General features: G+C 37.4%; 1 protein-coding gene across 1 annotated transcript; it reads left to right on the forward strand.

Moving 5' to 3' along the window:
- The first annotated feature begins 8,089 nt into the window (after positions 1 to 8,089).
- On the forward strand, positions 8,090 to 11,014 carry LOC131690137 (glutactin-like). Its single transcript, XM_058975679.1, has 4 exons — positions 8,090 to 9,118; positions 9,187 to 9,564; positions 9,620 to 9,950; positions 10,016 to 11,014. The coding sequence occupies exons 1-4, from the start codon at positions 8,201 to 8,203 to the stop codon at positions 10,192 to 10,194; spliced, it is 1,806 nt and encodes a 601-aa protein (XP_058831662.1). The 5' UTR covers positions 8,090 to 8,200; the 3' UTR covers positions 10,195 to 11,014.
- The last annotated feature ends 596 nt before the right edge of the window (positions 11,015 to 11,610 follow it).

Below are 11,610 nucleotides of genomic sequence, written 5' to 3' on the forward strand. Positions count from 1 at the left end.
CAACGCAAAATACATTGCATGCAACGTAAAATACATTAAGGATTTCTATTTTGATGGAAAGAAATACATTTAATTTGTGATGAAGTGAAATTGCACACAATCTAACGAGAAATTTAACGGGAAATTTAACGTAATTACGTGTTAACCTTTAGGCGAAATTCCTCGTTAAATTCGAGCAAAATTTCGTATGGCGTAAAATTTAAAAAAAACGCGTGAATTTTATGTGAACTATTCGTGCAAATTCTGCGTGAAATTCCGCGATAAATTCCAAATGAAACTCCGCGTGCAATTTTGTGTGAGATTCCGCGCCAAACGCCGCGTGAAATTTTCCGCTAATAGCACACAAAATTCCGCTTGAAATTCCACGTGAATTTCCACAGATTCGAAAAATCTTGTACCGAGAAAGCCGCCATTTTTGACACCCTACACTCGAACATTTTTATTTTTTAGATGAAACCTTAATAAACATTTTGCAGAAAAGCGCACATGTCTAAGTCATTTTACTGTTTCAAAAAAGATATTAAACATTAGGTACTTTTTGCCACAATTATGTAAGAGGATCCCCTTAAATTCCGCATGAAATGTCGCGTAAAATTTTCACTCGGAATTCCGCTTGAAATTTCGCGTAAAATTCTGCGCAAAATTCTGCTTGAAATTCCGTATTTCGTGTGAAATTCAGCTCGAAAATCCACGTGAAATTTCACGTGAAATTATGTGTGAAATTCCGCGCAAAATTCTACGTGAAATTTCACGTATAATTTCGCGTGAATTTTAGCAAGTAGCAGAAACGTGATCTAAATTGCTTTGACCATGAAAAATCAATTTTTGAGCTTTAGTGTCTTCAGCAAGGTTTATTTTTAAAATATCTTCAATTTTAGAAAAATATTAGTTTTGTGCTTAACCCCCCAAAAGCTGAGAAACAAATTTTATTTGGTCATTCGTGAAAATAAAAAAAAGATGCACATTTTCCATATAATTGCTGCATCAATCGGCTGGATATTTTCCAATATTTCATACAGCAATGAATGCAGCAATTTTGTGCATCTTTTTCCTCATCATCTGTTAGAAATTCATTGAACATCGGTGGTAACCATCCCGCAGCACATAGGACTATTTGTATGAAAAACTAACCGAAATTATTTAAACATCTGTTTGCATTTTATATTACATATAAAATCAATAATTTAGCAATAATTTGTGGGTTTGTGTTCATATAGGGTATCGAGGGTATTTTGGACCACTACCATATTTTGGACCACTTGGCGATAATTCGTGCATTTTACCATTTAAAGTTCACAACAAATTGAAATATTACTAATGTAACCCTGAAATTATCACACTAGAAAGCATCCCCCGTTCTATTCTGAGTGAAATGGTATGTTAGGAAGCAGTAAATTGAAAATTTTTAAACGTGTCTTATCATTTCAGTTTTACTGGTCCAAAAACACTAGGAAAAGGTAAGGTTATAACCAACATTGAAGTGTTATTACTTATAAAGTGCATACATTTTAAACATGCAAATATGATTATTAAGCGGATAAAAGATATGAGAGAATGTTTTCAAATTGATATAAAGGATCAGATGTGTTGAAATTGTTATTTTTGATATGTCCAAAATATATTCGTTATTTCTAAAGGGAAACATATTTTCGCCGTGCTCCCAAATAGCTCGGGCATCTCTTCGCATACCTACTCTGTATTTTTAAAAATTCACTATTAATTTCCAGAAAAGCACTTTTTAGTCAATCATGTACGAATTTATCATAAAAATTTGTTAAATATGTGAACATTTAGTGTCCAAAATGTGTTGTAAGATCCAGTGATGCGAATTTTTATTTTCAAATGCCAACTTTCAGCTCAATCCACCCCAACCGTGATTCAAATTTACAGCCTCGCTACAGCTTACACTTTCAAGTTGGCGGTATTTCCATTATAAAACCGTACGTCTTCATTTCAAAGTGATGCTTTTTCATTCACCAATGTTACCGTTTCGAATCGTACACCCTATGAAGCCCTGATAGGAGAAGCAAAAATCAAAAAAGCAGTCATACTAGCGTTCATGATGATTTTCATGTATATACGTGTTAGGTTGGGCATGCGTTTATGAGTTAATTATTATTGATATCATCTATAATATTATATTGTTGTTAATTGTAAAATCGATTATAGTCAAATAGGTTAAAAATTGTCAGAGAACTAGAAATAATTAAAATTAGGGATAAAATAAACTAAAATTAAAAACTCCGTAGTAATATGTATAACAAGCAGTTCAAATGATTGTACTAAAACAGACATTATACACACCGAAAATTGCTGCACTATGCACCTGAAAACATTCTAGAGAACATCCGTGGGGAGAAGCTGGGTAAATTATTAAAGCCAAGGTCTTATCATCTAGGCAACCAACGTGAATGGTCGCTAAAAAAATCGATATTAGCAAGTTTGATTTTAAAAGTGAAAATTAAATAGCCGGTACTTCAAGCCGATGTATATTGGACGTGCTTCAACCATAGCAGTCAGGACCCATTAAATTACCGACTGATTCCGGACTACGGAAAACAAAGCGTCGGGCTTTCACCGACTAATTAAACATAAACGCACCCGCGGACGCTCTCCAGCTTTCGAGGTCGCACGCATTCAAGTTCGAAGCTGCGACGGGCTGGAGCCGTTTCCAAGCTACGCCTTTGGAGTAAACACGCGGCAACACAATATCTCCCAAAAGGACCAAGAGTCGATCCCTGCTCGCTAATTGGATCACCGTATAATCGGCCCTTTTTCCCGCTTTCGGAGTCGTATGCAGTCAAGGGCGTTAGACCCTCCGAAGTTCTTAACGCAAAAGCAGTCACCTACAGCATCAACGAGCAGTACAGCGCAAATTCCGCCAATACCCACCAGCAGCAGCAGCAGCAGGTCGGCCGACCACGTGCAGACGAGTGCATCCCGATACACACACCCACACACACACACCAATTGTGAGTAATACATAAGATTAAAGTGAGGATTAGCCTTTCAATTACTACTATCCGAACTCTAGATCCCAAAGTAGACCCCGGAGCCGACCCTGAAAGCCTTCGTGCTTTCACGATCGAGCTAGCCAGAGAAGAGACCGTGAGAGTCCACCCCAGACGATCCCCGTGGGTTGACCAGGGACTAGGGGCTTTTCAAAGGCTGGCCATCTGCCAGCCAGTAATACCTACCAAGGCTGTAATCTGCTCTGTAGAGGTCAGTTTAGGTTAAATGTTGACATATTTTGCGTTTTCAAGCATACATGAACGGTAAGAAGTATGTTCAGAGTAGTTTTGCTCGAAAGACCTGTTTAGTATCCCAGTAGAGAGATATTCTCAGGGTCAATGAAATGGAAAATGAATGAAAAATGATTGAGTAGTTCGGCTGTTTGAACGAATAATGCAACCAACAACTGCGACTTGAACATAGTAGGGTATGCTTTGAGATTTGTTCCTCCTTGAAGTTCAAACAAACCTATTGAAAATTAGCAACTCTGAGTAAGATCTGTCCCAAATATGTTTTCAACATTGGCTCAAAGGAAAAACGATGGTCCAAAATATGGTTTGCTTACGGTCCAAAATAAAATTGTGTGGTCCAAAATTAGAAAAATTCGCCTTCAAAATTTGTAACATTTCCTGAGCATATATGTTTATTTGACAATTTAGAACACTAGATTTCGAAAATAGACGATGGAGCCGTACATCTTAACCCGTTAAATGATCCAGATTATGTATCCAAACTGTATTTTTTCTCAAGGCTTCCTAAAGCGGTCCAAAATACCTCTGTTACCCTACAAGTGCAAAAAAAGCTTTTACCCAATCCAAAACTTGTCCTATCTAATATGTAAAAAAGAAATTTTTTAAATGTTGTATTTCCAAAGGTTGAGTGTATTGCAAATTCATTGTTGAGAATTTCGGTTGAAAACAAGTAATTTTATCAAATTTAAGGATGTATGTAAGGATTATAGCTTTTTGCGTTATCTCGTTTAGCCTTCTAGTCAAGTACGCTTCACCAAATATGGAAGGTTCTTCTTCGAGAGAATGTTTCTTAGTTTTGTTACAAATCTCAAATTTCAAAGTGTAATTGATTTCAACAGCATTCCTGGACACCATGAAACAACTTTCATAATTTTGGAATCAACTGGATTACCTGCACTACATTGACCGATATGAACTGCATTTGATATTCAATAGCAAGGACGGTTTCCGCAAGATTTTGAGTTTTCTTCTTTTGCTACATACGCTCCAAAGTTTCAAAAGGACATTCAGCGCACAATTGAACCTTACAGCAGGCGAATGAAATAGTTTTCTGAAGCCATTCTCTATTTGCAGTTGTGAATTAATTTCTGTGTATATTGAAATAAATCAGCTGGTTCCGAAGTATTTTAGAGCGCTCTGGTTTAAAATAACCATCATTTTGTTTCTCAGGTAACTAAACCTGAATCATGCCTTGAATTGTCCATTATTTCCAAAAGAAATATCCTTGCACTAGTTTGAATATGTAGTAAAACGAGGAAAAAATATCAAAAATATCTAATTATTGAAACAGCTCTTATTAAAAATGGCGCATTTAAGCGTAAGATTTTGTTCGCCGATCTAGCTGTATTTGGATTAAACTTAATCAAGGTATAAGAGTTTTCATCCCAGTGAATTGGGAACATGAGCTTTTTCAATTTTGAAAAGTGAAAAATCGCGATTTGTTTTTCATTGTATCCAAATTCTATAAAACTGTTATTTTTTAGAATACATGGGTCTATCTACGCCAAAATCTGACACTGACCTCCTTGGTTTATTAAAAACGTAGAATATTTGATCCGAAACAATTTGAATCACCAATCTCCGAAGATTTTGTTTCCACGCACGACTTTTAATCCAGCCCGGGGACAACTTGACAGCTCCCATATCGTCGCTGTTGTGCTATCTTATGACAAGCGCCATTTAGCACATTTCGAGAAAAACGATTTTTAAAGTTTGAGATTGAATATCTTGAAACTTATAAATGGTATAAACAATCCAAAGAAGACAATTGATGCTTCTATCTGTTCTGCATTAATCTCTCAAATATTACGAAGATCGGTTGACTATGTTGCGAGTTTTTACTATGAATGTAAACAAAAGTCGCACTCACACGTGTCATAGGCGTGTATTGATGACAAAATTTGTATGACGTGTCATAATCGTGCATGGAAAATTTTCCATAGAAAAAAATCATCACTTTTTAACTTTTATTCATATCTTTGGGTTCATATGGTCTATAAACATTCGGTGAAATGCATTTTAAAGGAAATGAGTCAGGGAATCTAGAAAAAATAGTTATTCTTGATTACAGTGTTGCCAAATATATTTTATTTCCAGTTCAAAACTAAAACTGTGTTTTTCTCACAACTCGTATAATTTTCTTTCGAAAATGTTTATGCCATTGTGTTCCTCAGACATTTTCACACATAAAACCGTCTAAAACTTCAATATAACTTGAGCCAATCCCTAGATATAGTGATTTGAAGCAAAAAACTCACAATTTCTTATCATGTTTCTAGCTATATCTAAGTAACCAAGTAGAATTTCAAAATTCTGAAAACGCCACTTTGTAGAGATTTTTCAAACAAGTAATGTGGCATATCTAACTCAGTTTACCCCAAAATGGCGTTTGTCATAAGATAGCACAACAGCGACGATATATTGAACTCATAAGCAAACTTTGTGGTGATTTGGTGATGTCATGGCGGCTCGAATGGAACAAAATTTAAAAAAGGCGCATCCCATCTATTATTTTCTATATCTGTAAAAAAAAGAACAATTTAAGCATTTCTATCACCAAATTTATTTCGCTGTTCAAATTAGAAACTGTCCATACCTTAACAGAAACATAGATTCCATTTTGGATCTAAATAATCCAAGAAAAATAAATCGATTTTCAAAAATACAAGAGCCACTTCCACTTATATTGAAATTTCCGAAAATCTTCAGAATCGAACCAACATGAAATCCTCCAGTAGACGCCGTCCAATTAGTTTTCTGTCGGGCTGGAGGTGAGTAATATGCGAAATGAATTCTGAAGGGATCCGTACCAAAACTATCGCAAAATCTTTTGGACAAAATTATTGCAAAAGTCGAACAAAACTCTGGCAAGAGTCGAACATAATTGTATATTCCTGGCAGCATTCTTGCTAAAACCGGGCACTAGCAGTTTGCTGTCAGAATTCTGGTAAAAGCGCACAAATTTTGCTAACTGTGTAGAAAATCCTACATATTTCGTTTATATACCCAAACAACATTCTAGAATTCTTGACGTTCTTAATAAATTTGAAACAAGATGTCATATGTTCACGAATTGTTAGGCTTGGTGATTTACTTTCATTGGCCAAAATGATTTTCATTCGTATTTCTCGGGCAAAAAGCACAAATGATTTACCGATTACACACTTCACAAAACAATAATACCAAAAAACAACGACTTCCAGTTAAATTTATAATAAGATTTATGTCCCTTGCTGACAGTTTCCAGTTAGGGATATATTTATTCTCTAATAATTGTTTTCTTTATCCACATTTTGGAATACGCTTTTTCTAAATATTGTTCTTGCTGCATTGACGGCGGTCATAACACACGTAACGAAACACGCTTTTCTCTTGAAACTATTTCGTTTCGTTGTTCGTGGTACCCATACGGAGAAGGCATACTAGCGCCACCATCAAATTAGTGGTACATATATGAAACAAGCACTATCTGTCAAGTTGTCCCCGGGCTGTTTTAATCAGACAAGCAAAATTTAAAAAAACTCTACCTTTGACAGCTAATAGTGTTGCCAAACCTTAGCAAATACACGCAACATGGGTGCCAACTAATGCAGAAATTACTAGAGAACCTTATGATGTAGCCCAATGCCCTTGATAATGGTTTTTGAAGATTTGACTTTTGCCCAGCTTTTTCGGTCAAATCTCCTCTGTGAGACGCCCTAGTGCGCGCCACTAAGAAAATCAAACAAAAGCGTCTCCAGTGCCTACTCGTTCAGCGAGCCATTCACGTGACTTCAGGAGGGCTAGATATAAGCATTTCAACAGGGTGTAACTTCTGAACAGCTGCGTTTTCTTTCAGAGAGTTGTGTGTTATATAATGATAAAAAATACATTAGAATATTTTTAATGCAAAAAATCAGAAACAAAAAAGTTATAAATAAACATAAATGTTAAAGAAAACGTCCCATAAACTCGATTACTGCTAGTAACAGAGACAACATGTGCTCTGCAAAATTCATGAAAATACTCTCCTCTGCTATCTCTATGGTTCCAATTTTTTTTATTTCAATTATAGAGATTTAAACCTTAAGGTCATTCGCCTCTTCGGGTTAGAAAAATCTCTTCAGGAAAAATTTCTAACCCTATGTGCGGGGTCGGGACTCGAACCCAGGTGCGCTGCATACAAGGCAATCGATTTACCAATACGCTACGCCCACTCCCCATTCAAAAGTTAAATTTTCTATAGCCTTCCATGGTTTTTTTTATCAAACAATATTATTGCCGGAAGATGGTGCTTTTCACACACACAAGCATAGTAGGATATGTAAAATCGCTAATCTGGACAGTTTTGACTCCAATGATTTAAGTACCTCAAAACACTATATTGAAGCAGTGTGGGAAGGTGTGAAACTTAAAGGCTGACAATTCGCAATGAAACATAGTTTGTTAATTTATATAACAACACAACTAGCGTGCACTGAATCATTGATCAATTTTGACCGTTCCACCTTTTATCAAAAATTTTTAAAAGAAATGGTCCCAGTTTTCTGTGCACGTCAATGCAAATCAAAATTATGATATGACGACTTAATTTGCTGTGTGGTAAACAACTTCATTCACAATGTAAACCGTCGCTATTTTTGTACCCACGCACTTCCAGGCGTTATCATCTGTCTGCTGTCTCAAAATTAGCCACTGTCGGACGTCACAGTAGTATCAAAGAGTATGTTCCCGGGGACTTCTGCACGTAGTCGATCTATTTTAATCTATGTATCCCTAAGCCCCGTTCAGCGATAAAACGCTTTCATTTAAATCCGCTGTGTTAGCCTTAATCTATCGGAACGACTTTCTCCTGGCAACTTCCTATAAAAATGTAGCACTGGGCAAGGGTTTCCTCCAGTTTTGCAAGCTACGTGCTAAAGGCTGTATTAAACAAAGTTGTGTAACGATACTAATCAATGACTACGATCTGTGGTAGGATTCTGAGAGGAGAAATCCTTAGGAAAGGGACGTTTTCGAACCGCGTTGCTGCAAGGGCATTTGTGAGTACCGATAGTAGCGAAAACCCCATCGTTGAGTTACCTGGACTTGGAAAGCTTAAAGGATCGATTACCGAGGGAGCCTGGACCGGGACAAAAATCTTGCAGTTTTTGAACATTCGGTATGCAGAACCAGCGGATGGAGTACGCCGCTTCAAACCACCAATTCCAGTGCAGCCATGGTACGAGACGTTGGACGTTAGCATGCCCAAACTTGGATCGCCTATGTACAACGACATGAAGCTGTACACCCCAGAACAGTTGGCTCAAAACCAGGAAGATTGCATCAACGTTTCCGTATATACCAAAGACGTTAACGGAAAGAAACCGGTGATTGTCTACATCCACGGAGGTAATTTTTTCAGTGGTGCAGCTAGTCATTTCCCCCCGAACTACATCATGGAGAAGGACGTTGTGTTAGTCGTGCCGCAGTATCGTTTAGGTCCGTTGGGTTTTCTATCGACAAGATCGGAGAACATTCCCGGAAATGCCAGCATCCATGACGTGAAGCTAGCATTCGAATGGGTGCAACAGTATATTTCCCAGTTCGGTGGTGATCCAAACCAGGTAACAGCCATGGCTCAATCTTCCGGTGGCTCGATGGTATCTGCCATGCTCTACAGTCCAGCAATTGACACCGAGAAATTGTTCCATAAACTGATACTACAGTCAGGAAGCTGCTTTACTTCTTGGAGTTACGACCACACACCGGTGGAAAATTCTCGAGTAATTGCCGAATTGGCTGGCTGTAATCCGAAAGCCAACCAGGAAGAGGTCGAACAGTTTTTGATGGAAGTTGACGTGTACCGATTAACCAAGGCATTTTCGAAGCAATATGTAAGTACTTACTCATAGTGGCTAAGGTGAGTTGAGGTAGATAACAAATTTTTCGTCATATTCAACAGCGCATGCATTTGGTCAACAAAGGAATTGACAAAATTGGGGGCTGTCGAATCGTGTCCCGTTGTCCACATGGCCTGTTCCCGACATTACCGTACCAGGCCATGCGAAAAGGAATGGTCCGAAAAAATCTTCCGATGCTCCTTGGCACTATGAAGCATGATGGAACATTCGGCATGATAGACATATTTCTATCTTTGGCACAGAAAAAACTTCTTGATTCAAAATCAGTGAAGTTACACTTGCTAATTGATGAGATGAATCGACTCATGGGTATAGACGATCCCACTTGTGTAACTCGATCACTACAAACGGCTTTGTTCTACGGCCAGGAAGTGTTAGCAAAGAATGATCTCAAGAAATTGATACCAGGACTGTCGGACGTAAGTAGCTGGCTCAATCTGTCACCGGTCGAAAATAATAATTGTGTTTCCATAGGTGGTAGCCACGTGTCTGATGAAGGGACCCATTCTAAAACAGGCACAACTGAACGCAACCTATCAACCGGATAGCACATTTTTGTACAGCTTCGACTACGCCGGAAAATACACCAGATTTGGCTTCGGTCTAGACACCTCCCAGTTTCCGTTTGGAGGAGGAGTGCATCATTGTGATGATTTGATATACTTGTTCCCGTACCCACCCGAATCATCCAACCTCAATGAAGCAGACACGCAGATCGCCAAAAGAACGGTTGACCTGTGGACTTCTTTCGCAACCGATGGCATTCCCCGAGCAGAAGGAGTTCCCGAGTGGCCCAGTATGAAACGTAAGATTTAACAAAAATATGGATTCAAACAGTCAACATTTAATAGCGAATCATTCGACTTACAGGTGTTTGCGGGCCTTACATGAAAATCGACAAAAACTGTACAATTGGTGAGAATTACCTGAATGAGTTTACGGCTACCTTACGAGATCCATCCGGCATAGCGCGAACAGCGAAACTTCTAAATAAAGAAGGTCCGTCTCCGGCACAGGTCGAACGGAGACGGGTGGCCGTCGAGCAGTGAAAAACATTCATTCATCGGTTTTTTATCTATGAGCTCCCAAATCGAATCACTATCTATTGATTAGACATTCTTATCGATGGTGAAAGTGATTGAAAACATGGCAGTGTTGCTAAGAAGGATTAGGTGAGACCTCAATGATGAAACTGACTCACTATTAATGTCCTGAAAAGCTGTACTGTCTTCAGTACAATAGCTAGAGTGAATCAGTACAATTAACTAATGATTATAAAATTTTCCATGAAGATTTTTTGATACTACGAGTGCTGTTGATTCAGAGAAAGGTTACAAATTTTACTTCGGAAACAAAGTTTTTATTGTGTTCAGCCGCTCAATTTGTGACCAATCCTATGTAGTTATTATTCAACCATATTTGATAATAAACTACTATATGAAATATTCTCATAAAATTTAGCTACAGATATGACCGAAGCCTCTAACAAAACAAACTTAACGAATGCCAGATTTCAACTAATAACATAAATGTATTCTGATGGAACGATTAGCGAAGGAACACCAGCACCAGACAATTACAGACACCATAATCCTGATAATAGAAGAGTATCTACATCAAGGCAGCAAACATGCACTCCCTGTTCTTGGTTTGGTCTAGTGGAGATTGGCTCCGTGGATATGCGAAATTAGCTGCTGTTATCGCATAAGTCAAGCATTTCATTATTGTAGAGGAGAGTGATCCTTTGGGATTTGATTCCCTGGCCATATCTCGTAATCTATATACTAAAAGTTATCACAACATAAAAATAAAAGGAAATATTTGGTCGTTCATGATGCTTAAAAACAAATCGAATGTATTGCATTTGGTTTGGAAAAATTGCATAATATTTTACAAAAAAGGGTTTTAAATCCATCTCATTTTACAATTGTTTTTAAAAATATATTGAGATGTATTGAGGTTGCATGAGATCGTCGAACTCATTATATATGAATATTTTCATGTGCTGATTACTCTAAGAGCTTGTATCCAGAAAAACACGTTTTTCGAATAAAAAGTTTCACAACACATGCAAAAAAATAATGTTGTTCACCTCATACAACAGGTTAATGAGGTCTCTGATTCCTGTAACACTGGGAATTCTTGATCTCTATCATTAGCTCTCTCAAACACTTTCGAAGTGCAAAGAAATAGAAAAACATCATGTTCACAAAGTAATTGTATTGTAAATAATCTAAAACTGTTTTCTCGGTGAACAAATTATGATATAAGTTATGGAAGGTTAGAAAAGCCAGTTAAAGAGCACTGATTTACCGCAAATATTGGTCTTCTACTGTGGTTTAAGTTTGTCGTGCATCTAAAAAGATCTTATAAATTAATTTTGTAAATTAATTTATCAGGATGAGCTGAACTTTCGTGTCTATTAGTCATAGTGTGCTTTGTTTCTTTAGCCCTAGTAGACAGTG

This window comes from Topomyia yanbarensis, chromosome 3, assembly GCF_030247195.1.
Source record: "Topomyia yanbarensis strain Yona2022 chromosome 3, ASM3024719v1, whole genome shotgun sequence".
In the NCBI taxonomy this organism is placed as follows: Eukaryota; Metazoa; Arthropoda; class Insecta; order Diptera; family Culicidae; genus Topomyia; species Topomyia yanbarensis.